Below are 27,982 nucleotides of genomic sequence, written 5' to 3' on the forward strand. Positions count from 1 at the left end.
GACAGGAAGCTCAGGATCCAGTTGCACAGTGGTGAGCTGAGGCCTAACTGGTGCAGTGTGAAGGTGAGCTTGATGGGCATGACTATTAAAAACAGAGCCGTAGTCTAGAAATAGTATACCCACATTTGTGCCCTGTTTCCAGGTGAGTCAGGACAGTGTGAAGAGCCAGAGAGATGACATCCTCTGTGCAACTGTTAGCTCTGTTAGCAAACTGGTGTGAGTCCAGTGAGGCAGGGATGATGAGGAACGATCTTTCAAAGCACTTCATTATCGTTGGTGTGAGGACAACTGCACAACAGACATTCAGATTGCCAGTGGTAGTTGTTTTGGGCACTGGCCCTGTGATGGCTGACTTCAGGTCCTTGAGGACTGTTTCTAGAGATAGAGACAGGCTGAAGATCTTCGTAAATAGCTGTTCAGCACGATATTTAAGAAACCATCCTTTAACTAAGTACGGGCCTACAGGTTTGCCTTTTGTTCAGGGCGCGCTGTACATCCTGTGTGAGAACCGGCTCATCCTCTGTGGCTGGGATTCTTGCGCTCATCACTTAATCACATTGTTGTCCATCTGATTTAACAGAATACACACATTCAGATGGAGGATTTGAATCAGAAAATAATAAATCAATGCAGATTTATACGCCCTGATAAAATTAGGGAAATTGCATTAATTTCTAGTATCCTAGTAATTTGTAGTATAATTTTCTAATCACATTCACATTAAAGTGTATGTATTGTTTTTTTAACAAAAGATGTTTTGTTATTTTCCATTCTAAAAGTATTATAAAATAAGTGTATATTTTGAACTTCAAACTGATGTCTGCATAAAGTTTTGATTGTTTCTTTTTTGTTGTTTTTCTCTCCAGTTCTGTTAAAGCACTTTTGCCTCATTCTGCTTAGTCATTGAATTAAAGTATGTTGCTGAAATCAAGCTACATTTAAATCAGATATTAAGGCTCATCACTAACACAAAATTCCCAAACACAGGTAACAGACTGCGCTGTCATAGTCTGAAATAAATCATGCTGCTATTGTATGTGGTGAGTAATTCATCACAGCAAAAGGCTACTCATGTTTTAATCTCACAGGAGATACCTTTAAAAAAGTTTATGGAGTTCTGCATGTTACAATATAACACATAAAGTGCTCTGACTACTGGTCTTCATTTCTCTGTTATGTTGGCCTGAACTTGCTGGTTGTAATGGCATCACCTGCAGATGAACTTTAACTCATAACCACTTCGAGGATGAGTAACAAACGGTCTGTTGTCCTTGTCATAAATAAATTAATTGTTACTTAGGGAACAAATGCTGCCTTTTGCAGTCCTGAGTTCATGCTGTTGACACATTCTGTCTATGTCGAGGGCATATTATGCAAGAATATGGAGTGTGTGAACTGAAATCCCAAATCACGCGCCGATGAAATCCGTTCTTTAATAGATAGTAATCATTTTCACTATAAAATAACTTCCACCCATAATTAATTACGTCGGTAATATGCAAGCTGCCTCATCTGTCATATAGGTAGCTGTTTTTAATATCATAATGTTATGCTTGCTTGTTTTAGTCATTGCAATGCACTAAACAGAAAATAAAAGCACTTTGTGCAGCCCTTTGTAAAGCAGTAAGTTTGACTTTCTATTTATGCATGATTATTCATTGCTCTTTTGTACTGTGGTTCGGCTCTCTATTTTTATCCTATTTGTGGAAAATGGCAGCTACACTGTTGAGGGCCTTAGTATAATCCCTAGGTTACAGGAGCCGTAAAAACAGACTAGCAGCAGCTATTAGCGGCCTGTTTTTATCCAGATGGGGCTGCGTGTTCTAAGTCATGTGATTATGCCGGTGTCATATTTCTGCTGTGTCATGCATGCAGTCAGCTAACCAGTATTGAGGCCGCTTCCCCAGTAAGCTCCACTTACTTATATCTACATTAACCTCAAAATAATATGATATCATTTTCATAGCAGAAGTAGTCTTTCTATTCTACAACCTACCCTAATAATATAAAATACTACGCCTAATAATTTAATCACCATTCTTCACCTCATAAAGGACCAACTCTTTTATTCTGTGTGGGCAAAAAACAGTGAACTGTTTCAATAACGATAAATAATTTTCATTGCAATAATAAAAAAATGCCAGTTATTATCCTCCAGATTTGCATAGCTTCATAGCCGGTGCTAAGTACCAGTCAGCAGGGGTAAACAAGTGCCATGTGACAGTGGATTATCTTTTGAGGGACCGAGACAAACCGCAGGTGTGTTAAAGTCAATATGGACCCCTTGCACAGCTGAACTACAGTAAACACAGCTGGCTTGGAGCTGCTCCCAGGCCAGGTGAAGGACACAGCATCGGGCTGCATTGACCAGGAGCCACGTCTGAGCACTACGGACAGGAAGTACAGATATGGGGGGGTCATTCCTGCTGCACGCTGCATTTTCCTGTCCCCCATCAAACAGCTCAGCCTTGGTGTCCATTTACTGGATTTGTATTTTTCTTGATAAAAGAAAACTAATTTGGTTTCCAATTCTTAGAATTTAAGAATTTTACATTTTGCCAACATATTAAGACAGGAAACAGTCCAACATAGTAGGAAAGACCAGATGCAAGCTATACTGGGTAACAAGAGTCTCCATGTACGGTAAAAATTGTATCACAGTGGCATATATACAAAGGATTCCTTATTATGTGCAAGTTTTGCACTCAGTCAGGTGATTATACTTTTCCATTTTTTTTGGCAAGTAGAAGGGAAAAATCAACATTTGAAACAGTAGTTTAAGTGCCAAAGTCCCTGTATGTTGTAACTGTATAAACTACTGCCTTCAGGGCACCGGCATTTTGGTCGCACCTGTGCAAATGCAAAGCAGAACTTTTCACAGCAATGAAATGACCTTTATGAAACATCCACTGTTTGCAAGCAAGGTGCAGCCTAGAAGAACAGGCCCTGGTGATTAAGAGGCCTTCTGGAATTACAGGTGCTTGTGGTGCAGATCTTTCCTGCAGACATCACTGTCAGTGCAGTTGTAGCAGTTTTTAATCCCTGATAAGGCTGTAAACTGCTCTAGAAACAGTTCATTGCAATTGTTCCATCGAGGAATCTGGCTCAATTAATAATTTTGAAAATACTAAAAAGAAAGTCATGACAGAAGTTGAATTAAATGTTTCTTTAAAAGTTAAACTAAATAAATAAATAGTAATAAACTTTACCAGACTGTTGGGAAAGTTTATTACTATTTATTTATTTAGTTTAAATAAATCTGTACCCTAACTCTCAACTGATATTTGGAAAGAAATGTTCTGTTTGAAAACAATGAATGTTGGTTTTGTGGGTAGCTGTGGGTAAAATGACCTTCCGTGAGCAGAAATGTTTGACCATTAGCTGCTTTGAAACAACTGGCATGTAAATAATGGACCATCAGCAGAACAGTTCAGGTTTTGTTGTGCATTTTGGGAAAAATTAAACCGAGAGAGATGAACCCGAGGCTGGGATGTAAATACTCAAACCCCGCCCCCCCCCCCCCCACACACACAAACACTCAGCCCAAAGTTATGCCCCAAGGTTATAGTTGCTCTGTTTTCCCGCCACAAATCTGACATTTTTACATGCTTACATGCACAGTATATTTACACTATGCACAGTATATTTATTTATTCATTATTATCATGTGCATTTCACTAGTCATATTATGTGTAAGACTCTTTTTGGAGTCTCAGAAAAACATTATTTTGTTTCATTGTATGCCTGCATGTTTTGAAATGAAAATAAAGTTTGATTTGTCTTGACATGTTATTTTGGATCATATACTCAAAACATCATTAGTATGCTATACGTCATCCTGGTTATAGGAGGTCAGCAAAGAGTTCATTACTGTCACTTAAAATGGCTTCATGAACAAATAACAATATGGTTATTGACAATTGCATGTTTGTTTCTTTGAATTCCATTTGTTTGTAATTTTATTTTTTTTACTCTATGACAAAAGAAGTGATTTTTAAATATTATATATTACAGTTTCTTTAAATTTCTAAACAAAATGTAATTATCTAGTTGGAAAAAGTGTTTTATCTCTGAAGTGGTATTCAGTAGAACTAGTTTTACTAAGTGACTATTTAAAAACAATGGAGGCTACAGTATACATAAGGGTTAAACTTTATCTTTTCTGGTGGCTATGGATGGCTACAGGTAATCCATGATGTACGTAAACTGCCCTGTCAAACTTTGCATAAATCAAAATTTGCATAAACAGCAGAGCCCTGTTTTACAGTGCTCTGGATCCCCACGTGGTGGTCTGCTGCTGTGACGTCTGTTTGACCACGACAGACCACACCGTTCTGGAGAGGCCATGACACTTCGGATGGGACCATGACTGACGGAGCAGCCGGCTTGCTGAGCACCAGCCCCTCACAGCATTTCTTACTGCTTCTGTTTGGAAAATGAGTGCGACCCACACATGGAAGAAGCTGAAAGAGCAGAAAAAGCACCACCTTATAAGACAGCTGTGGAAAAATGACATGAAGAGATTTACCTCCAGCTTCATATCTCAAGCAGGCTGGTGCAAGAATACCCAATGAATACTGAATAAATACTGAATAATACCAAATGAATACCGAATGAATACCAAATGATATGTGGTCACCTGGTTGGTGAGTTTTATGCTTCATGCATTGACAATACAACTTGAGTCGCAATGGCTATGGTATAATGATTCTATGCTTGTAAATGTTCCTAAATAGTGTGACTAAACAACTGTATTTTTAATAAAAATTTAACAGAGTAGCATTATTTATTGCTATGAAGACCTCTATATCATATTGTATGTTAGTAATGTGATACTGAAACATGCAATGTCATTCCAACTGAATGAATATTTTATATTCCTTAATGTAGTTAACCTCCACGATTACAATTTTTTAAAATTCCCTTTGTATGCTCAAACAGAATCAGCATTAACTGTGACACACTTCAGTTTAATGGTGCCCTAAAGGGAGTGGAATATAATCTCAATCACCCTTATTCCAGCCAGTGATTTCAGGACTTTTCTGTTGTGCAGAGGGATTGTCATTTAAGCAGGCCGGCATGTCATGGACGCTCTCCTGCTTGTCATGTAGACAATAATGCTCAGTGACAGATGTATTGTACGTCGTTTGTACATAGAAGTAACTTTGGGCAGCGGAGGAGGGGCACTAGGAACTGTGTCGGATAGGAGTGAAGAGGTTTGTTGTGCCCCAGAGATCTGACTAAGGTCTAAGTAATGTAGTTCAACAGGCTGATGATGCTACAACTAGTTACAGCTGGTTAAATGGTGGGGCGGACACCATCTTGCTTTAAGTAATTCACTCATACATCTCACATACCTGAAACACTCCATACACCGGTGGTGATGGCTCTGCACGGCACTGTGAAATACAGCCACTTTCAGATGAAAGGAGAGTTTGTTCTATTTTCACTCCATCCAATGGTTGTAAACCAACTTTATTTATTTCTATTAGTTTCCCTTTGATGCTCTGCAAATGGTTTAGGAAGTTAGTAGCTTTAATGTTAAAGACTAAAATGGGTCATTTGCAGACTGCAGGAAGGATTTGGGGTAACACTAATAATCAGCTGTTATGCCCCATTCCCCATATTTTATGATTACTGGGCAAGAATTACATTTGTAGGAATGTGACAGATTACATAATATTACTTAACAATGACAGTGATAACTATTGGTGGTATAGAGACGATGACATTTATTTTAAATTTTAGACATATCATTGTGTCCAAGAACTGATGCAAAGTGCTGCCCTTTGCCTGCACAGGGTAAACGTTTGCTGATTGATTTTGTACAGTCTCATTTTCAGATACCTCCTATCTAGATGAACAAAACTGTGGGTCTTTGCCAGATGCTCATGACCAGCTCTACACTACTCTCTAGGAATGACGATCGGTTCTGCTCACCCCATTTCTTGTGAGCTATTCTGAGCCATATCTTGTTTTTGCCTTTCTTATTATTTATACTTCTTCTGTTATATTAGTGTTTACTCTCTTAAAGTATTCATACTTTTGAAGCTGGAGTTTTTCTATTTTCAATTTCTGTCAACCTAAAGCAGTATGTCAGCTTATAGATAGAGGGCATTGTCTGCACTTATCGTTTTCATTTAATTTCATTTCATTTTCATACCATGACGCCATCTAGTGGCAAAATGTAGTAAACTTATTTCTCCTATCAAAATCAGTATATCAAAATTACATTAAAATATTGCGAACACTTTTAAATTTCAGTGGCTATTCCAAAAACGTTTATATGGGGTTTCATACCGTACACCTGGCACTTCATAATAACGGCTTAATCGATTGATGCATATCTAGATTATACAAATATTCGCATTATTTCGAATAGCCGAGAGATGCAGGAAGTACGTCATCGGCAGGCGACAATTTGTTCAATTTGTTCACATTCAAACTGAACTGGCGTCTTTTATGTTTTTCCCAGGAGAAAATGTCTGCGAATCAACAAGAGAAAGATCTTTCTGCAAAGGGAGACTTAAAAGACGAACTTAATAAAAAGGTAAAATAGTACTGTGTTTAACATACCGAGACAAATTAAAACATACAAGGAAATGAATTTATGTTGTCATGCAAAGGACATTTCCTAACGTGTTTTCACTATCAGCACTGACGGAGTTATTATTTTTCACGATGTGTGCGAAGGAACTTGGCAAATCATGTTTTCTTTTTAGATTAAGGAACAGAAGGTCGTGGTTGATGAACTCTGCAATCTGAAGAAAAACAGGGTAATGATCACATTTTAGTTGTCTTTTTACTTAAAAACACTTATAAAAAGTAATTATGTTATTCGCAGATGAATCATTTGAAAGCGAAGTAAACTGCAGCAATGACGTTTATATGTTGTGTACGGTTATATAGGTGGGTATCGGGAGCCATAATGATTTGTTGTTCTTATGGTTCATAGAGGGTTTATGTACAGCAGCCCAACAGTAACATCTTCTTTTTGGCTGACAAAGCGGAGACACTAAGTACTTGCAGAAGTAAGTGAGACTGTTAAGTCTTAAAGCTGTTTTAACATTGCATCTTGTTAACATTTTTTAAACTTATTTTTTGTAGTTACATTTCAGCATTTAAATCAGTTTCGGTTTCCATTTATTGATGTAAACACTGCATGTTTTCCCTTTCCAGAAACACTGGACAATATGAAGAAAGAGTTCCAGGATTTATAAAAACATACAAAGTGGACCAAGACTAGTTAAGAGGAATGTAACGAATTTTAAAATGTGTGGTATTTGCTGTGCCGTGAACTTTTCCTCCTCTCATGTGTTAGAATCGAGACTGCTTCAGAATTTGACAAAGAGAGGGCCTCACTCAAGTAAGGAAGTAAGGAAAAGAGTGGGAGATGTGAGCTGTGAGTGCCTTTTCTCTGCTCATGTTCTTCACATGAGAGGCAAACTGACTCCTCAACCACTGGAAGATACAGACGGAAATGTCTTTCTCTGGAACGGAGAGGTGTTTGGTGGTCTGGACTTGGGATTTGAAGACAACGACACCGAATGTCTCTTCCATCATCTCTCCAGCTGTTCCAGCCCTGGAGATATTTTGTCTCTTCTGTCTAATGTACGAGGGCCATGGGCTTTTATTTACTACCAGGCAGCTAAACACTGCCTCTGGTTTGGCAGAGACTACTTTGGCCGGCGGAGTCTGCTTTGGCGATTTGGTCCGCGGGAGAAATTTGTGATTATAACATCTGTTGCGGCTTCTCTCAATGGGGCCAGTGATTCGCCGTGGCAGGAGGTTCCAGCATTTGGGGTTTACAAACTTGATTTAGGTGAAAATTCTCAACTGAGTTCTTTGAGGTTAGAGTTGTATCCGTGGATTTACCCAGGTGAAAAAACACCTTCAGTTGATGAGCTTAACTGGGAGAGTCTTGACAACTGTGTGTCTTTAGTGATGAATGATTCTGGGCTTTGTCTTGCTTCCCCCATAAGTCCAATGAACATGTCTGTGAGTCAGACCATCAGTGCTAATACGAACACCTTTGGCTCTCAGCCAACCATTGAAGACCTGGATGCATTCTTGACATGTGATCAGATGAAGAAGGTGGCTAGCCAGCTCATAGATGTTTTGAGCCGAGCTGTACAGTGGCGTGTGCAGTATCTTCCTTACGAAGATCCAGCTACATTGATGCCCAACGACAAAGCTGACGTCGCTATCCTCTTTTCCGGTGGAATCGACTCCATGATTCTGGCTTTGTTAGCCCATCGCCATGTCCCAAGTGGAAAACCAATCGATCTTTTGAATGTGGCTTTCAGACTCCAGGAGCCAAAGAGACAGAAAGGACCAACCAAGAAAATGAAGAACAAGAAGATGACACCGGATCAGGCCAATGATCTCGGCGAGCCCCTTCCGTCTGCGAGGTTCGACGTGCCTGACAGAATCACCGGCAGAGCTGGCCTGCAGGAGCTGTGTGCCCTAAGCTCAGACCGGAAGTGGAACTTTGTAGAAATCAATGTAACCCAGGAAGAGCTTCAAGACATGCGACAGAAACACATCTGTCACTTGGTGCATCCTTTGGAGACAGTGCTGGATGACAGCATTGGCTGCGCAGTGTGGTTTGCAGCCAGGGGGATTGGCTTCGTAAAGGACGGGATAGAGTACAGACCATTCACCTCCTCTGCAAAGGTATGTCATGGTGTCCACATATCTTGGTTCCTCTTTATTGTAGACCGATGTATAGTCGCAACATTTTGATACCGGTACATTGTGCCCACCAGTGTTCATACTCCTCTTAAGGATGCTATAAAACTGCTCTCCACTAGGTGGTTCTGACTGGTATCGGAGCAGACGAACAGCTGGCAGGGTACTCGCGACACCGGGTCCGATACAAGGCTGCTGGGCTTGAGGGCCTGGTCCAAGAGCTAGCTATGGAGCTTGGCAGAATATCATCCCGGAACCTTGGCAGGGACGACAGGATCATCGGGGACCACGGAAAGGAGGCCAGGTGAGTGCAAATGAAAGAAATAACATTGCTGCAATCAGGCACAATGCTTGTTGGAAAATAACATCATAAAACACTGTCTAGCCAGTTTGAATGTATTTGTCTTTTTGTCTCCTGTCACATGTTATTCTGTTATTCACAGAAAATAACATTTGCACACAATAGAGCCATATCTTCTGCTTTAGCAATTTCTTCTATTTTTTAATTATCCCATAAATACGTACCTCTGCAATTCCTAGTCATGTCTGCTTTGCTGTTCATGAGTGCATTTGTCTTTGTGTTGCCTTATTCTGTTAGGGGTTATATGTTGTTGACTGGACAGTGTGAATAAGAGATCCTATGTCAGTATTTGAACTGTTCTGCCAGGGCCCCCCTAGGTCCAGTGTATTTGTCCTGATACCCCCACACCAACGCAAACACACATACACACACAGACCTGGTGATTGTTGATTTTAGTTAAATTATTTTAATTTATTAGAGTTATATATTGTATGCAGGAATATAATATATTTTTAATATCTCTAAAGGTAGCAATTTCAAAATAGGTACTGGGGGGTACCTTCTCACCCCACTGGGAGGGAACCACACCCCACAGACATTTGAATCCTGTGTTGAGGGTGGTGAATGTCCTTTGGTTTCAGGTTCCCCTATCTGGATGAGGAGGTGGTCTCCTTCCTGAATGGCCTACCAGTGTGGGAGAAGGCAGAGCTCTCGCTCCCCCGGGGGCTGGGGGAGAAGCTGCTGCTGAGGCTGGCAGCCCGGCAGCTGGGGCTGTGTGCCTCAGCCATGCTGCCCAAGAGGGCCATGCAGTTCGGCTCCCGCATCGCCAAGCTAGAGAACAGCCACGAGAAGGCGTCCGACAAATGCAGTAGACTCTGTGCTACATGAGTCATTCCCTGGATACTTCACATTCAGAAACCTTTCATCATCAAATCGGTACCTATATTTTACTGATACGAGGGGGGGAAATGTTTTATGCTCGATTACTTTCCATTCATTATACCATTATGAATTTTCCTTTTGTTTCATCGATCATTAAAATAATTTTAAAATCGTGTACAATCATTTAAAGAAACGCAGCACGAACAGTTCAGCATCGCCACTTTGTAGGTTAGTGTAAAAGAGGCACAGAGTCTGTCCATCTTGCTGAACTGCGAAGCCTGTAGTGATCTGTGTACTACCTCAGTATCACGCCTGCTCTATGTGACGGCACTACTTCATGTATGACTTAACGTGAGAAAGCTTCTCTCTGAAAAAGGTGTCGCACTCCATGTAGGATGACAAGTTTCCCACGTCGAAGCGGCCAGATATATGATGGACCAAGACGGGTTTCCTGGAAAGATATGGGAGATCAAACTGTCAGGCAGGAAAAAGTTCCGCTGTAATAAGGAGTGTCATATTACAAAGTGCACACCTTAATAATAGCCATGACAGAAAGTTCCCCGGGGCGTCTTTTTCTTCAATAGGTGCCATCTGGTGAGCGAAACTGAGAATTACACTCCGTAACAAAGAGGGTAACATATCTGTAGTTGATAGACGTTTTAACACAGTTCACCTCCTTTTCGTGAAGGAACACGTCCAAAAGGGGAATGCTGGTCTTCGAGAACAAATAGAAGCAGGGACACTGCAGGGACAGTAAGGACAGTGTGGTTAAAAATACAATCACAAATGCATGCAGTATGTTGCTGTATCGAAGCATTACCACAGAAGCCCTGGTTTATAGCAGAAGTCTACACCAGGCTAAAGCCAGGGGATGTGGGCTTCAGGGCAGGTGCCCTTGTGGCCCTAAGGACAGCTAGATCTGCTCCGGGACAGACCGTCAGAACCACTGAAAGTGTTCTCTCTCACACACACACACAAAAATACATCCGTTTCCATGACAGTAAAAACAGTGTATGCCAAGACATACAGGCCCTTACAAATTACTGCCTATCTCACATACCACAGAGTGTAATACATCGCTCCTTGACAGGCTCAAGCAGGTCTTCGCCCAGTCTTATCTGTCAACAAGTCAGAGAAGACCACCTCTCCCAGCAGTGAACAAGCACTCCACCTGTCCACAGCATAAGTGAGGAACACTGTAAAGTGAACCCAGGTAAGGCTGCTGGTCCTGATAATATTCCAGGGTGGGATTTCAGGAACTCTGATCATGAGCTTGCAGTAACCAGAAAGAGCTCAACAAAGACCTCCCTGAATAATGGCATCTCAGTAGCGGTAACCATAAAAGATTACACTGATCCAAGGCATGTCAATTGCATCCACAATGTGAACTCAATACACATTTAGCATAGACCACAAATAACATTACAGGGAGGGGCAAATTCCAAAAGAATTTAAGACAAGTTCTTACTTATTAATCAGGCTTGTAAAGACAGTATTCAAAGGAAAAAACACTACACAGAATTACAAGAAAATATACAACAGTATAAAAGGAGTGGCAAAAAGATACACTTAGAGCTAATTTTTCACCAACAACCAACTTGCAAACAAACAACCAATTAAGGATCACTTTAAAATAATAATAAATACTACTGCCACATGCAGAAATACTCTGATGATACAGCTATTGTGGCATGTATCAAAAGTGGACAGGAGCAGGAATACAGGGACCTTGTGGAGGCCTTCAGGAACTGGTGCAGTAGAAGCTGCCTCCAGCTTAACACCAAAACCAAGGAGATGGTGGTGGATTTTAGAAGATCTAGGCCACCTCATCAGCCAGTTTCCATACAGGGGCAGGACATCGAGGTGGTGACCTCCTACAAATACCTGGGGGTCATATTGGACGATAAACTGGAATGGTCCCTAAATACAGATTTCCTTTACAAGAAGGGGCAGAGCTGCTGCTTCTTTCTGCGGAAGCTGAGGTCCTTTGACGTGTGTGATGACATGTTGCACATGTTTTATCACTCAATGGTAGCCACTGCCCTCCTTTATGCTGCTACATGTTGGGGGTAAAGACTGACAGATAAAAACACCAAGAGGCTGAACAAGCTGGTGAACAATGCCGGCTCAGTGCTGGGCAGGAGGCTGGACTCACTTAGAACAGTGGAAGAAAGGGCCACATTGAACAGATTGAAAGGTATAATGGACAACAGTGGACACCCCCTTCACAGCCTCATGGTTGGGCAGAGGAGCAGCAGTGGTAGTCGGCTCCTCTCACTGCGCTACAGAACTGAGCGGTTTAGGAGGTCCTTTGTCCCCATTGCAATTAGACTTTTTAATAGTGCTCTCTGACCTCATCCTCCCATTCCACCCCCTGTCGTTTATCTATTATAACTGTATTGTAACTAAAAGACTGTGTTATGTGTAATATGGATGTATTTTAGTATGTACTTTTTTTATTATTTTTGGAGGGGCTACTGGACATGTACATTTCCCCCTTGGGGATAAATAAAGTTTCTTTCTGTCTGTCTGTCTGTCTATCTATCTACCAGACAGCCAATAGGGCCCCCCTATCACTTTGGGCCCCCAGGATTCTGCCTAGGCATGTCTGTTCATTAATCCCATCCTGATTATGTTAATATATCTCAATACTTATATTTGGGTCATTCTGGTTTCATTGAACAAAAAGTTAAAAAATGTAACAGTAAAAAAATTATAGATCATAAGAAAATACTAGCATTTTTGCTATCCAGGGTGTTGAAATGGCACTATATATCAAAAAGGATTTTTTAAATAAAAACATTTCTGAGTTATGGTGAAATGCGTAATTTAGGTTCCAAATTTCATCAAAATCAAAAATGGTGATGCAAAAACTTTTCTGGAAATGTGTTGAATTATTATTGAATTATTGCTTTCTCGTTTGCATCATGACTGAAGAAAACAACCTTTCACCTCAGTGTATCACCCTGTGTATCTTATATCTGATGCTGACAAAAACATATTTTGGATTTGATAATTCATGTGGGAGACCTTACAGTCTATTTCTCAGCCGTTCACATTGGCCATGGACAAACCCATGATCAGCACTATGTGCCAAAATTTTATGTGGGAGAGACTTACGGCTCTGCGCGACTTAGTCTGGGACGGGAGCGGCTTCTCCTTCATATGACAAACCCGCTGGTCTCCATCCAGCTCCAGAATGCCATATTTGGTGGTTTCTGAGGGAAACAGGGCACCCTTTCTTACCAGGTATCTAAATTTAGTGTTAGTTATACACAACTATAAACTTGCATAAGCATTTACTGCTGCACTGACAATACAGTACCGATAAAATCACTGGTTGGCTGTACAAAGCATATCCAAAGTATAAAAATGTTTTACCAATGGTGGATGTCTTCAATCATCTGCTTTCCATATGCTAAATATGAACTGGAACTGAAATTACTAGCAAACCCTGTGATCCTGACCAAGTTCAAGGTTTTATTTGTTACCATGTTATTCGACCAGGATAAGCAATGTGAAATGACTTCTGATTGATCTGAAGTCATATTTTCCCGTTTTACTGCTCACCATCGTCTCTGCATGGATATGAAAGCACCAGATTACTGTCACTGCATCTCGCCTTCAGCCTTTTAAACTTGGTAGTGACCTCTAAAAGACTGAAGTCCTCCTTGAACAAAGTGTCCCTTAAAAAAAGAGAAAGACAGTCTTATGCATCACAAACGTATCTAACATCTAACAATTTCCGTCAAACAAAGTAACTTTTCATTAGCGTAAATACAAACCCTCCTATAACTAAAACGTCGTCTTCTATTTTGAAATGCTTGATCGCGAGTTGAAGGCAGGAAACGGCGCCAAGACGTTCCTGAAAAAGTCCAATATAAGGAGTAAAAATAACATAAGTCAACTGAAATGATTGTACTATACCCACAAATTATGCCGGCACGCACGTTTATGACTCCCATACAAGACTGACCTCGTTGTTTTCAGTCCCATCACTGAGGATCTTGACATTTGGAAAATTCCCTCTCCAGTCCTCAAATGTGTTATAGTAAAGGCTGTTAGTCTGTTGGAGTGAAGTGTGAAATATCCCCGTCAAAACGTGCATGCATTTTCCATGAATAAAATTTAAATGAAATGAAAACATCCATGCACGTCAACATTCTGCCATTGCAATGACACCACTGCTGGTGACTTAAACTGGAAACTAACGGGAAGACTTAATGCGTGGTGAAATGTATTCGGGGAACTTAATTTCTTATGAAATTCTTGGTGGGGGAGGGATAAGACAAACTACCATTCAATACTGGATATGTGCAATGTAAGAATAAAAATACGTGATAGGCTAAATCGTGAACAAGTAGTACAATATGGGAATGAAGTAGTTTTGTCGGACATTAGAATAAAAACAGTACAGTATGAAATATTGTAAAAGTGTAGGAAGTACATTGACTAGTAACGCGGATAGTAAAAGAGACTCACAACGACCACGATGGCGTCCACACAGCCAGACTCATTTAAAGCTTTAATCCAGTGTGATATTAAAGCAGCGTGTCCGATTGGAAGCAGAGGCTTGGGGATGCCAATGAGATGCTGGAACTTCCCAGTTGTATCATTTTCAATGTCTCTCTGTAGCCTTGTCCCGTACCCTGCAGCCAGGATAACAGCCTTCATACTAGCATTACAAAGAATGGCATCAACTCCACAGCAGATCATTAAAATATCTTCTAAAATATTCAATAAACAAAATACTCGTACAGGGAACTATACCCCGACTGCATTTCCTAACAATCGGGAAAGAATACACCCTCTATACTCTCTATAAACAAGGACTTTGGATACGTTATCTTTTTACGCATGCGCTATACTGCAAGCCCGAGACGTGACCAATTCGATGCAATGCCGCCACCTTATGTGTTGAACATGTGAAACGTCGGGGTGGAAGAATACTGATCTGAGATAAATATTCTGGTATATCATAAATTAGTAATATTTCTAAAGTGGGACATTTCGCGTACATTTGCATGAAAAAAACAGTAGTGTTCATTTAACATTCGCTTCACAGACTTTATATGACATGCTTTGGTCTTGTTGACTTGTCTGTTACACATAAACAACGCCCCAAATAAACTGGTAAACCTAAAACTAGTTCCGAATAGATTTCATAAATACGGGAAGGCTACTTGGTGTGTCTTTTATCTTAATCAGAATGCATATTATCGAGAATACATATAATTGTTATCATATTACTTTTACTAAATGTAGCGTAAGAAGAAAACGAGGGCAGAACTATCTGTATAATCGTTTGTTCATGCCGGAACTTCCTAATCGACGGAACCGAGTTGATGGCTTGGGAGTCGGATTCGGTTTAAGTAATTTCTGAGTAATATTTTCCCTCATCGTTAGTCTCAAGATTCCGTTATTTACCGTGTATGTAATGAACGACGTTGTTTGTTGGTCGTTTGTATAAATATAAAATTTACGTTTTACATTTCAAAGAACCGATAGTTTCCCATCTCGGTGTGATACCTGCTGGTAGTATTTTAATCGGTTAGTAACGTTCTTGTAAAGATCTGGGTTGCACTTTGTTACAGTTAAGCACGCGATTTTAAATTCCGTATTTTCCTCAGAATTGCTTTTTGAAACTTTGGAAAAGTCAGATCGGAATTTTATTATTGTTTTTTAAATTTGATTCACTTTAATGGAACCACAGTGCAAACGTAGAAAGGCAACGCAGGATGAACCCGTGTCTTGGGAAGTTTTGCCAGTCCTTTCAGACGAGCAGTCCCAGGATACGCAGTTGTTGGATGCTTACGCTGCGCCCATCATTAACAAGAGAGAAACATCTCGCCTCGTTAAGGAGCTGGCCACGATTTATCCCTTGACTGGTCTTCAGCACATCAAACGAGTGAGAGCATGTAAAGACAGTAGCACCCCACACCCTTTGGAGATTATTGTCTGTTTGGTAAGTGACTTACAAGAAAGCCACGGAGAGGTATCCATTTCAGATTTATCTTCTGGCAAATTTGATAGAAATGGTTTGGGGGAGCTGTTCTTGGTGAAAATACCAGCATGTCCTCCACTTACACGGCCTCAGTTTGAACTGGCCAGCAAACACTGGCCGACTTCCTTCCATGAAGATAAGCAAGTCACTGTGGCTCTTAAGGGACAGCTGTTTACTGCTGACCAAAAAGCAAAAATGCAGGAGTACATGCTAACTGCTATCACGGCAGCGAAAGCAGGACAGGCAGCAGGGATGGATTCTGTCGGCGCCGTCATTGTTGATCCACAAATGGACAGAGTTCTAGCTGTGGGACATGACTGCAGAGGAGGATCGCACCCCTTGCATCACGCTGTGATGGTCTGCATTGATCTTGTGGCTCGTGGCCAGGGGGGTGGAGCTTATGAGTACCAGTACCCCACCTGTCAGTTTTCTGCACCCAGTTCTTCACCCGGCTTGAGCATCAGGTGCCCCGTTGGCCTGGAGGTTAAAGATGAGGTGGATGAAGCAAAACAAAGTGGACTTCCCTATATCTGCACAGGGTATGAAGTGTATGTCACCCGAGAGCCCTGTGTGATGTGCGCCATGGCGCTGGTGCACTCCAGGATAAGCAGGGTGTTTTACGGAAGTGCTTCTGCCGATGGGGCTTTAGGAACCAGATACAAGATCCACACGCAGAAGGATCTGAACCACCATTTTGAAGTTTTTAAAGGCGTTCTGCAACAGGAGTGTGACGATCTCAACGGTATAGCATTTTAAATGGACTAGTTTTTTTTAATATTCAGATTTTAAAAAACATGTTTTATATGTCTTGATGGTTCTCCCCATCTATATGTTATTTTTAAAATGCTTTGCAGCCATATCTGTGCAGGTACTTTGAATTTCAGGGTTAAGTATAAACATGAAAAATATCTTAACAGTGATTGATGGAATTGGGTGCTAATTGGGATGCAACTGTGGAAAAGAGAACAAAAACATGACCAAATTTCAACAATAAATTGTAACCATTCCTAAAAACATAAATCATTTGTTTTAATGAAACACCAAATGAGATCTGGATATTTTCTTCTCAATTTCAATTGGTCTAGAAACAAAGTATGAGACAAATGCTACTGAAAATGGTGTCCGAGAAGCAGGTTGGTATTTACCCTCCAACCACAGCCTGATCAGACTGACCTGACTGTTGTTACGTAATGCTCACTCTGTCAGACCCTATAAATACATTGCACAAAGAGGAAAAAACATCTTTGCCTATGTTTTTAGTGAATATAATTATATTACACCAGTGTTTCTCAACCCAGTTTTTGCAGACCCACAGCGGTCCACATTTTTGCTCCCTCCCAGCTCCCAGTAGGAGAAATAACATAGACTGTCTGGGGGTCCTGGAGAGCTGGTTTCAGAAACACCACGTTAAACCACAAATTCATAGGCAGAGTGAAATCAACAGTTCAGATTAACTGGTACAAAATGAGATCAGAATTATTAAAAAAAAAAAAACTGAATTTGCTGTGCATCTTAATTGGTTAAGCCAAATAATATGGGTTTTAATTCAGTTAATGACTGGTAAATTAAAAACCTGCCAGCATGCAAAGCAAGATAGCTGTAAATGGTTGTCAGCTTCATTGAATAGAGAGAATATAAATAATTTAAAAAGATGGAAGTAGGTCTTAGGGACACAGCATGTTTTATTACGTCAGGCACATTAGGGGCTATTGGGGGAATTCCAATAACTAATCAAGGGGCAGAGGCTGTCACAAGGAGCTTATGTTAAAGGAAGTACTATCGGAAAATCAGGAACGTCGACTATGTTAATAAGCATCTATAATCAGTCACTGTGCTTCTTTCATTGAGCGCTCTTTTAACATGAATATTGCACATCTATATACACCAAAATGAGGTGGACTCTCAGAAATAAGTCCTTATTAACTGAAAAACAAATAACTCCTATCCCAAGGGCATGATCTGAAGTAATACTTTGCATTACCCACAGGACTTTTTCAGAAACCAGTAAATTAACATCCACCGATCAATGTAAAAATAATACATGCATGAGTTTGAGCGACAGGCCCTTGTTCTTAATAATCATACATCTGATAGCTTTTCTGACATTTTAAGGGGAATGGAGTACAAAGGATGATTCACTACAACAGAGAAACCTCAACTGAAAATATTCAAAAAGTTATTTTAAAAGTAGCTTTAAGTTAAAGACCCGGGCCTGCCCAGTCCAATGAGATTGAAAAAACAAAAAAACAAAATTAAATAGTTACATAAGTTAGCACTACACAGTTTCTTACAAAAACTCTCTGTGTCTCACAATGAAAGTGACAATTACCTATTGTTTACAAAAACTGCTTAGCAAACATTACTGCCGTACAAAGTTCAGCTATTTATCAGTTCATCTCGCCATGCACAACGTGACCAGTGATCTGGAATGCTGACTTGCAGAGGATCCCGGCTCCAGGTTCAATACTTATTAATCCCAAAGATGCGGACTCCGTGTAGCTGCGGTAACTTGGGGATGAGCACACTCAGCAGAGAAGAAGTGTTGATCACGAAGTGCACTGTGTCATACTTTGTGTAGAAACTGGCAAGGAAATATCTGGAGGGAATTTGAAAAAAGTTTCAATTAAAAATTGAAATGTTACACTTGACAACCATTTAGTCATTTTTCCTAATGCAACGAATGTTTTTATGTTTGTAATGTGCTATTTGCCTCATTTGTATGTCCCTTTGGGCAAAAGCATCTGCTAAGTAAAAATATATGTAAATAATTATAAAAGTAAACAAAGATTCCTCAAATTAACAAAGGCACAGCCATTTCTTGTGGCTCAATGATATTTATTTTTCGGCTTTTAAGATTATTTTTTCTTCTGTTAGACAGAAAATAAAAATCTTACAGGATTATTGGTGAGATGGTAAAGAACTTTCTGGAAGAGGTAAACTGCACACCGTAATCCAGCTGCTCCCAGTGCGTGAGCAGCCGTGCCTTTCCCTGGTCGGGAGTTTCAAAGGGAGTTCCTTTTACCGCATGCAGGAACAAGTACATTCCCTGTCAACGACGGATGAAGAGACGTCGATTATGCTCAAGCAGTTTCAATTTTAAAGTCACAGAATAAAGACTACCCATAAAGTAGTTCTTCCAGAGAACGTTTTCCATACTAAGCAAAGGTAAAGTAAGGTTTAAGATCTAAGCAACATAAAATGCGTTGTTCCTATTCCTAAAATGAATTAAATTGCAAAATTAGAAACATTTAAAATATACACCCACATTTACTGTAAATATCACAGTGCAGGAATTGTTTGCAAAGAGAGAGCACAGGGAAAAACCATGTGTAAATGCAACAAGCCTGATAAGACTATTATGAAATGTTTGTTTTAAAAAGCCGACTACCTCTTTCAGTATTTTTTAAAGGTTCAATCGCAAATTACGAATTTTACATACTGGAACATAATGTAAGCTGTTGAAAAAGACTCGTTTTTTGTATGTCACTGTAAAGAGAAAAACAATCGGAAAACCAGGCTGGCATTGTGCAGCAGGTTATGAAGTCCATCTTTTATAGCACACTTTGTGACTGATGTCATTGCGCTGACCTTGTTATTTACTCTAAGGAATACCGTCAACAATGAGATGGTAAAGTGCTGAGGAAACACCAATTGTTTCAGCGCCATCTGGTTTAAAGGTCTAAGTTTCTAAAGATATAAACAATGAGCGATCTGGGGCGCCAAAAAAAAATGGAATTTCAGTGTAAATATTAAGGTTTTCTATATAATCAAGAAATTGCCTTAATTATGATAATCTGCAGGAGCAGCTATATCTCAGAAACAAAACACTGTCCGTGGAGTGCCACTTACCAGATTGTGTATAACATTAGTGAGGGTCCAGACAACGGGAACAGTGAAGAAAGGGATACTGAGCAGGACTATGTGAAGCAAGCCGACTCCCAGCGCGTATGTAAGCCAGATGCCCCGGCTGTTCATGACGCGAGTATTGGGGTTCACCTCGCTGTGCGCTACGCCGACATTCATGATCAGGTCTAAAAGGAACAGGCATTTAAGCAAAATAAGCAAACCATTATTTATCTGCTAGAAATGCCCCTGCAATTTATTAGCAATGCAAGGCATAATTTAAAATGTCTTTCGTTCTTGTCCTTATATTGTAATGTATTGTATATCTTATTGCCCAATTGTCCCTCCAAGCACCTGCCCCCTCTCTTGCAAGTGCAGCATAAGAAATTCACCGTGTTCTTCCGAACACAAGTAATAATAAAACTTGAAACTTTTACACTGCGGGTTGTACTTGTGTCGAATTGCATGGTGCGGCTTCATGTGTCAGTATAAAGAGGTATCAGTTTAAAGACGCATAAATGTTAGTATAATGTCAGTAACATTTATGAATCGCCCTTTCCAGAAATTGCCAAAGGCGGTAAACAGAGACACCGTATTAGTTTCTAGGACGGTATTTACATAAAAAAAATAGTTCTGCCAAACTTTCAGCTGTGTGCTTATTATATTCTCAGTAATTAAACTTCAGGTGTTCTGACATCATCGATCGGGAATCTAAGGTGTAAAGTTGCATAATACTTTCTTAGATGTGGATAGCGCAAGAAATTACGCGCCGAAACATTTTATCATTCATGAATGAATGCGTTCAGGCATTACATTGCAGGTCCTTTCCCGGAATGTTTTCACTCTATTTTTAAAACATCACATACAATAAAAGTGGGAATTAAAATAATAACCACGTCTTATTGATTCATTATGCGAAGACCACTGCATTATTTGTACTTCAGGAAGAGGACGCTGCACGGCAGTGCTGAGTTACACTGAAAACATGTTTTTTGTGTTGTTTTCAAAAGCTAGTGTTAACGTACGCACTGACGCGTACAGACATACCGACCTTTCCTACCGCAGGCATTATCAGGGCTAATGCGTGTTTTACGAGGCTTTGACAGTTTGATAATATGAAGAATCGGTTCAAATATATTAACAATAAAGGGATCAGCTCGTCAAAGCGCAACATTGTCTTTTAGAGATATATCTAGGTCATCATCAAAATATTTATTAGCCAGTTAACAGGTAGTATTCTAATAGCATATTATTATAAGGATAAAAGTCTGCTTGTATAGTACCTTGATTAATATTGCGCAAACATGTAGCTGTTACTCCAGCGCTATCGGTGGCCCGACCGCCTCGTCCGCAGATGCGATTCTGTTGTTGATCAACTACTTTCTTCCCTCGAAGAATTCACGCTTGTCGGAAGTCGAGTGAGTGACGGGCGTGACTGATGTGCCGCTTAGCCAATCGGCGGGCGGAATAGCCTCGGACATTTCTCTGCTTCCGGAGTGCATGCCGTGGACATCCACGAACAATTCAGGGACTGTGTTGTTTGTAGTCCTTTTTGGAAATAGGGTAAATTTTAGACACCCAGTCGAGTTGCCTGTTTGTAAGGTGCACTAATTAAAAAAATAATCATATTAGACGCAATTATATCCAGCTGCAGCTACAGTTTGAAATGCAATATGCAAAGGATACAATATTAATAATTAATTCATAATTTTCATGCTAAATCTGTCTAGGTCATAGACAGCTTAACATAGAAGTGACCTAAATTGCTACAGAGTGATGTTGGGAAATCTAATAAACACATCTTCACAAGCTTCCATTGATCAGTTTGCCCCAATGAGGAGCAGCACCATTTAAATCTCATTGTATGTTGTTCAATGACTATAAAGGCTCATTCTGCTCTTGTTCTTCTTCTGTTATCTAAATAACAATGACTGATTCACTGTTGATTCACTGCTGCTTTGGAATGAGCCCAAAAGTACTTGAACCCGGATATTAGAAGAATCTGCCTGGTGAGGGACTGGAGTCTTGTCCAGAATTCTCCCCTTCACAAGGTGAATAACATGAAATTTTATTAACTTATTTAGGAAGTTGTTTGGTATATATAAACCCCAGACGTGATGGCAATAATAAGATTTAAGGACATTCAAGCTTTATGGTGGATCCTTTTTCTGGGGGAACAGGCTGCATCCACTGGCCTGGAGACCTTAACAATGTATGTAGTGGGGCAGTGGGTACTTTACATGATCTCCCCATCATAATCAGAAAAACTTTAATGATTCCTGGAGGGAAATCATTTTTGCTGAAGTTGTGCAACAATTCCACACTTACGACTGTGTAACCACACTCAGCTCAAATTCCTTCGTGAAATTTGCTGATGACATAGTAGTGTTTGACCTCATCTCCAACAATGTCGAGTCGGCCTACTTGAAGGAAGTGGAGAACCTGGAAAGGTGCTGCCAGCATAACAGTCTCCAGCTGAACATGAGTAAAATGAAGGAACTGATTGTGGACTACAGGAGGCAGCAGGGCTCCTACACATCTGTCAACATCAATGGAGCTACGGTGGAGAGGGTGAGCACCTTCAAATACCTCGGCATCCACCTACAGGAGGACCTCACCTGGTCCATACACGCACGTGCTCTGGTCAGCAAGGCGAGGCAGCGGCTCTACCATCTGAGGCAGCTGAGGAGGTTTAAGGTCTCTCCTGCTGTCCTTAAGGCCTTCTACTCGGCTGCCATAGAGAGCATCCTGACCATGAGCATCACATCGTAGTTCGGGAACTGTTCTGTTCAGGACCGAAAAGTCCTGCAGAGGGTGGTTAGAGTAGCTGAGCGCTGCACCAGACCTGCCTTGCCCTCCCTACAAGACATCTACACCAGCCACTGTAGAACTGTATAGTTCAATGGCCACTGGGAGGAAGGATCTCCAGTGGCGTTCAGTAATACACTAAATCGTTCCGAGTCTCTGGCTGAAGGCGCTCTTGTGTTGTTTGGGCAAAGAGCGGCAGATGTTGTCCAAGATGGAGAGGGATTTGGACAATGTCCTGCTCTCTGTCACCATCTGGAAAGAGTCAAACTCCACTCCCAAGACAGCTCCAGGCTTCTGAGTCTGCTGGCATCTGCCACCCTTAGGCTCTTTCCCCAAGAGAGCGTAGAAGATGGTGCTGGCTGCCACAGACTCATAAAACATCTTCAGCATAGTGCCACAGATGTTGAAGAATCAAAGCTTCCGCAGGAAGTAGAGTCTACTCTGGGTCTTCTTGTAAATGGCAGCAGAAGTTTTAGTACAGTCCAGTTTATTGTCCAGGTGGACACCCAGGTCTTAATATTCCTGAACTTGTTCCTTGGATGGAAAGGGGAGTACCAGGATTTCAGATCTCCTGAAGTCCACCAAGAGCCCCTTTGTTTTGCTGGTGTTGAGCTGTAAACATGCAGTGATATTTCTCACCACAAGGTGGGCACATTCCCTAGCTAAAAGTATTAAACGAACTCTGCTATGCTGTACTGTGCAACAACTCATATTTTATACATCAAGTCCTTTTCTCCTGTGATGTCACTACAATTTTTCATACAACTTATGGATTTTCTCTGTATGGGTTTTACTTGTTTTCCCAGAGTCACCTAAATTCATGTCTGTTGTTTTAATCATTTCTTAATTGTCGCTTACATCTACACTTCAATGATGACTGGCGTTAAAGTTTGTTATTAGGATTATAATGCAACAGCACTTCAAAAAGCATGCACGTCTAGTGGAACTGGTCAGTTTTAAACGTCAAATGCAATTTTGAAATAGACTTTCAGAGCCTTTTGGGTTAGTCTCTTCTTGACACTGCTGTAACTGGTTTCCAATGACTGGTCACTGATTGATTTTCACACACGTGATCTCCCTGCATACATCTGCGTGGATGTTTTAAGGTGCACATGCTACTGACCACGCGACACACCTACAGGTCATTTGCACTATCCTGCAGACAATTTGTACCCATCTGGGAGCATGACTCAGTGATTAGTTTAGTGTTTTTGCCTCTGATGCCAGCCACATGCAAAAGTGGAAAAAAGTTTGGAAGTAAGACAGGGAATGTGTCCTTTTCATTTAATTCATATGGAAATCTCCATGGGGGCAGCATTCCCCCCCACCCCCCACCCAATACATGCCATCAGCTCTCAGGGCTGTATCCTGTATCACGAACTTTGCATTTTGGCCTGTGTCAAGTTTCATAGCTTTTCCAAAAGCTGTTTACTCAAGTGCTCCTTACAGTGTCACAAAATTTGCCCGTTTTATTGCGGAGATGTTTGGCAGTTGGCGTCCCGTCAGAAATCAACACCCTGGATATATATCTGAGAGCCGGGCTGTCAGCGGTAGGCGTGGCCACAGGCGTGAAAATAGGTAGCCGCATTTTGCAGGAACGAGGGTTCCCGTACGTTAACAGGCTGTGCACTCTGGTGCACTCTAATTCATTCCTCATAGATATCATTATGGGTAAAATTTATATTATTATGTTATTCATTTAATCCGCTTCAATCCACCTCTCTGTCTTCAGTAACTGCTTATCTAGTTATGGTCCCTGCCACTCAGAGTCAATTCTGAGTAGCACGTGGCATAAGGCATGGTGTGGTCCATTCAGGATTGGTACAGGCCTTGCAGTCATGCCAGCTCACCTGGTGCCCTGAAGGAGACTCCTGCAAACATGCGAAGAACGCCTGACTCGAACCTCAGGCATGATGCAACGGCACAGCCTTTCCAGAGCAAAGTTAGCATGGGGCTCCGTGGCTGAGCTATTAGGTCATCAAGGACCCCTGATGCAGGGCTAAGGTTGCTCGTGTATGTGGCCCCTGGTGTTAAGAGCTTCGACAATGGGGAAGTCGGAAGTTTATTCCATTCCAGAGTTTGTTTGTCGGGAAGTTCCGGTGCTCTGCTCACAAACAGGTGAACTGAGGTCTGGTGCGAACCGGCGATGGTGTGACTGATTTTACTTCAGAGAATTTTTCCCAGCGAGTGGTGAGGACTTATCGACACGGAGGCATCTGCCCCCCCTCACCACCGCATGCAATCACACAGATGACTCTTATTTAACGGATTTTATTTTGGGACCGGAGGAACAAACTCGAACCCTTTAGCCATGTTGTTTCAGGCCATGTCCTGGCAGAGGGCCAGGGTGTCAGATCGCAGAGGGGCCCGGCGGCCCCCGAGTCCAGCTCTCTCTCTGGGGTGGGGGGGTCAGCGGAAGGCCACATTCTATAACTGCCAGATTAATTCCCATTCAGCACATTTACTTTTGGAATATCCCTTGTAAATCACTACGTCGCCCCCCTCAGGGCTACTCCGGATGTGTGGTTCCCAGTAGGCAATGAGTGAGGAGCTGAACATAGTGGCTGGGCCAGGAAATGCCAGGATACCATGTGTGCCTGGCGGTAGGGGCGCTATAAAGGAGGGGAGGTTAGGACAGTTTCAAAAGCCTCTGAGTGACAGGGGCCCTTTATAATTGGAACATAATTGGTTTTTCAGGTTGGGGGCCCAATATGAGATGCTTTAATGGGTCCCAAAATCTCTAGCGGTGCCTTTGCCAGTCCATCATCATCCACAGCAAGTGATGGTTCAAGGGTTTCTCTGGTGGTTTTAATCTTTGCTGCAGGGCTCAGTGACTGTGCCTCGCCACAGGGATCATTCATGGACATCTTTATCGATTTCTGTCTCGATTTCTGGCACAATTCCAGACGTGGCTTTTAAATTCTGTCTATTTGCTATGTTTTTTCAGAATGAAGCCGACGAACCCAAATAAACCAAACGGATGTCAGACAGTCAGGGTGATCGATTAGGGCTGTTTATGGCAGTCGTCTTCTGGAACCTTCCTCGCTCTCGTTTGTGTCACATGACTTGGGGATGGCCTTATCATGTCTCTTTCCACTCTCGCCGCATCACTGCCCTAACGGGGCCTGGCCCAACTGGCGTAAATCACGTCACAGCGATATTTGCCCTTTGCTACCCTTAGCACCCCGTCACACATCCTCCATCCTTTTGCTAAAGCTTAGCCATCACCGAATGCGGTCTGAGGAAAAATCCCAGCAGGGGAGGTCAATAAAAACAATGAGTATCATTTTAAGAGCTTCATTGGGGTTTGGTGTATCAATTAGATGCTTTGAGTTAAGTGATACGAAGAACGATCACATGACATCATCCATCTCCCTTGACCAATTGCCTGCAGCGACTGCCAAAACAAGAAACACAGAAACGAGGATCATGTCTGTGATTTCGGTCAGCTGAACAAACATCTCCAACAAATAAGTGCACCCTATACTAAATTCTGCAAATCCTAGATGCTGATATTTCTGTCTTTGGTTGATCCCAACAGCTTTAGCACAACAGAATGGCCCCATGAGATACATCTACACAGCATAATATTCCATTAGGTACCCTAAAATGACATTCTATCACATTTTTAAGGATACCTTAAACAGGGCCTGCTGTGGCAGCCTCATTCAGCCTGTTTCAGGGCTATATAATTGCACTTCATTGCGTTATAATTGCACTTCTTTCCACTGGTACTCTCGGAGGAGACCTGGGTCAGTTTTACAAGGGGTGAAATTGTGAAAAGATGTTGGCCTACTTTTTCTGTTACGTGAGCAGTAATATTGTGGCACGCTGCTGCCCAAGCGTCTCCAACACTTTGGCACGGAACAGCCTAGAATAACGGTCTATTCAGCGTCGCGTAATCCGGGACAAGATTCATTCGGGCTGCCGTAATTCGAAACAGCTCTGCCTACCATAAAATATATGTGACGTAAACGGCTAATGTGCTGTTTACAGTTCCAGAAACTGTAGAGTTCGTTGAGATCAACCAATTAAAATGTCCGGTAGCTTACCAGCTGCAAAGCTTGTTCGTTTAAAATCGCATGTCTCCAGCACACAATCCCAAGTGATCTGTGAAGTAATTTGGACCTGTTAGCCTCTCACTTGTGTTTACGAGGTGCTGCCAACAGAGACGGTCGTCACGACAGCATCGTTAGGAGATGACAAAGCCATTCTGATTGTGCACTGAAGATTTAATCACTCGCCAAAATGAGAATGCAGTGCGTGTTGTGTTTGCTTTCAATCCCACGTAAAGAGTTTCTCCTCTCTGGTGTGAACATAGGCGGTCCTGTTCAGCTCCCACAACATGAACATAATGTGCAATTAACCTGTTTGCCACACAGCCATTCCCCTCTCAGAAATGCACGAGATGCGTTAAAGAACAACAACTCGTAACAACAAATTGCTTTGTACATATTTGCAATTATTATTCTCCCAGATAGACAAGTAAAGTCTCTCACTTGGTTTCATTGCTTTACAAAGTTATGTACAAAAAACTCTTCATTCTAATTAAGTCAATCACTTCTCACAAATAAAATAATCATAACTCTGTAAATCCCCATACCACACTGAAATCAACTAACTTGACAAGTAAACACATGGACACACAAAAAAATCACAAAAGCTATTCCTTCTTTTTGCAGAGTTTGGTATTGTGCAAAAAGTAAAACCAAATCTATCCAAGATTTCATCCTTCAATACTGCCCTCCCCAAGCCCGAATCCCTGTCCAGACTTATAAAACACTTCATTACCCATAATCCCTACTTGATCGATTAAAGTTTGCCTTTTCAATTTTTCAGCACTTAACATTAAAAATCTACATGACAGCAAAAGAAAATGCAGAAATCCAGAAGACTTTCAGGTTTGAGCGACTCACCCAATAATGAGTTTAGCCATAGGGCACCTTGGGTCCTGGCATTCATGTGGATGTTACTTTGACATGTACCACCTACTTAAACATTGTTGCAGACCAAGTACACTCCTTCATGGCAATGGTATTCTCCAGTGGCCTCTATCAGCAGGATATTTTGCCCTGCCATGCTGCAAAAATTGTTCAGGAATGATTTGAGGAACATGAAAAAGGGTTGAATGTGTTGACTTGGCCTCAGAATTCCCCAGATCTCAATCCAATTAAGCATCTGTGGGATGTGCTGGACAAGCAAGTCCAATCCGTGGAGGTCCCAACTTGCAACTTACAGGACGTAAAAGATTTCCTGCTAACGTCTTGGTGCCACATATCATGGGACACCTTTAGAGGTCTTGTGGAGCCCATGCCTCAATGTGTCAGAGCAGTTTTGGCAGCAAAAGCCACAATATTAGGCAGGTGGGGTTAATGTTATGGCTGATCAGTGTATAAACTCTGTGCTCTTCAGCCTCTTTAAGTAGCCTGCCCTGTCTTAGACAGTACTTTGCT

At 41.4% G+C, this 27,982-nt stretch overlaps 4 protein-coding genes across 6 annotated transcripts; 2 read left to right on the forward strand and 2 right to left on the reverse strand.

Annotated features, from left to right (window-relative positions):
• The first annotated feature begins 4,348 nt into the window (after positions 1 to 4,348).
• On the forward strand, positions 4,349 to 12,687 carry asnsd1 (asparagine synthetase domain containing 1). Of its 3 annotated transcripts, none has more exons than XM_023814829.2 (7): positions 4,349 to 4,646; positions 6,476 to 6,550; positions 6,723 to 6,776; positions 6,956 to 7,031; positions 7,180 to 8,676; positions 8,814 to 8,995; positions 9,634 to 12,687. In XM_023814829.2, exons 5-7 carry the CDS (start codon positions 7,273 to 7,275, stop codon positions 9,878 to 9,880), a joined length of 1,833 nt encoding a protein of 610 aa, XP_023670597.1. In that variant the 5' UTR covers positions 4,349 to 4,646; positions 6,476 to 6,550; positions 6,723 to 6,776; positions 6,956 to 7,031; positions 7,180 to 7,272; the 3' UTR covers positions 9,881 to 12,687. The 3 variants fall into 3 exon arrangements, 2 of the variants coding, with proteins under 2 accessions (XP_023670597.1, XP_023670598.1); XM_023814830.2 differs by lacking the exon at positions 4,349 to 4,646 and adding an exon at positions 5,857 to 5,950; XR_011982858.1 differs by lacking the exon at positions 4,349 to 4,646 and having other exon boundaries at positions 6,394 to 6,550; positions 9,634 to 11,087; positions 11,578 to 12,687.
• On the reverse strand, positions 9,443 to 14,740 carry LOC111845419 (uncharacterized). Its single transcript, XM_023814833.2, has 8 exons — positions 14,357 to 14,740; positions 13,851 to 13,940; positions 13,660 to 13,739; positions 13,445 to 13,560; positions 12,995 to 13,092; positions 10,548 to 10,616; positions 10,407 to 10,465; positions 9,443 to 10,325 (listed from the first exon to the last, which is right to left on the reverse strand). The coding sequence occupies exons 1-8, from the start codon at positions 14,588 to 14,590 to the stop codon at positions 10,205 to 10,207; spliced, it is 867 nt and encodes a 288-aa protein (XP_023670601.2). The 5' UTR covers positions 14,591 to 14,740; the 3' UTR covers positions 9,443 to 10,204.
• Positions 14,716 to 16,923, forward strand: adat3 (adenosine deaminase tRNA specific 3). The gene has a single exon (XM_023814831.2). The coding sequence runs from the start codon at positions 15,576 to 15,578 to the stop codon at positions 16,632 to 16,634; it is 1,059 nt and encodes a 352-aa protein (XP_023670599.1). The 5' UTR covers positions 14,716 to 15,575; the 3' UTR covers positions 16,635 to 16,923.
• On the reverse strand, positions 16,887 to 21,141 carry LOC111845420 (ORM1-like protein 1). The gene is made up of 4 exons (XM_023814834.2): positions 21,005 to 21,141; positions 19,728 to 19,909; positions 18,773 to 18,924; positions 16,887 to 18,474 (listed from the first exon to the last, which is right to left on the reverse strand). Exons 2-4 carry the CDS (start codon positions 19,899 to 19,901, stop codon positions 18,339 to 18,341), a joined length of 462 nt encoding a protein of 153 aa, XP_023670602.1. The 5' UTR covers positions 19,902 to 19,909; positions 21,005 to 21,141; the 3' UTR covers positions 16,887 to 18,338.
• Positions 21,142 to 27,982: the final 6,841 nt, after the last annotated feature.

Source organism: Paramormyrops kingsleyae, chromosome 16 (assembly GCF_048594095.1).
Source record: "Paramormyrops kingsleyae isolate MSU_618 chromosome 16, PKINGS_0.4, whole genome shotgun sequence".
NCBI classification, from domain to species: Eukaryota; Metazoa; Chordata; class Actinopteri; order Osteoglossiformes; family Mormyridae; genus Paramormyrops; species Paramormyrops kingsleyae.

Coding starts and splice junctions, on each gene's coding strand:
- LOC111845420 (XM_023814834.2), bottom strand. CDS start 19,901: ATGAATGTCGGCGTAGCGCACAGCGAGGTGAACCCCAATACTCGCGTC. Junction 18,925..19,727: donor CTAATGTTATACACAATCTG/GTAAGTGGCACT, acceptor CGTCGTTGACAG/GGAATGTACTTGTTCCTGCA. Junction 18,475..18,772: donor ACCATCTCACCAATAATCCT/GTAAGATTTTTA, acceptor AATTCCCTCCAG/ATATTTCCTTGCCAGTTTCT.
- LOC111845419 (XM_023814833.2), bottom strand. CDS start 14,590: ATGATCTGCTGTGGAGTTGATGCCATTCTTTGTAATGCTAGTATGAAG. Junction 10,617..12,994: donor AGACTAAGTCGCGCAGAGCC/GTAAGTCTCTCC, acceptor CTGTCCCTGCAG/TGTCCCTGCTTCTATTTGTT. Junction 10,466..10,547: donor TGTTCCTTCACGAAAAGGAG/GTGAACTGTGTT, acceptor TTCGCTCACCAG/ATGGCACCTATTGAAGAAAA.
- adat3 (XM_023814831.2), top strand. CDS start 15,576: ATGGAACCACAGTGCAAACGTAGAAAGGCAACGCAGGATGAACCCGTG.
- asnsd1 (XM_023814829.2), top strand. CDS start 7,273: ATGTGTGGTATTTGCTGTGCCGTGAACTTTTCCTCCTCTCATGTGTTA. Junction 8,677..8,813: donor CATTCACCTCCTCTGCAAAG/GTATGTCATGGT, acceptor GCTCTCCACTAG/GTGGTTCTGACTGGTATCGG. Junction 8,996..9,633: donor GACCACGGAAAGGAGGCCAG/GTGAGTGCAAAT, acceptor CTTTGGTTTCAG/GTTCCCCTATCTGGATGAGG.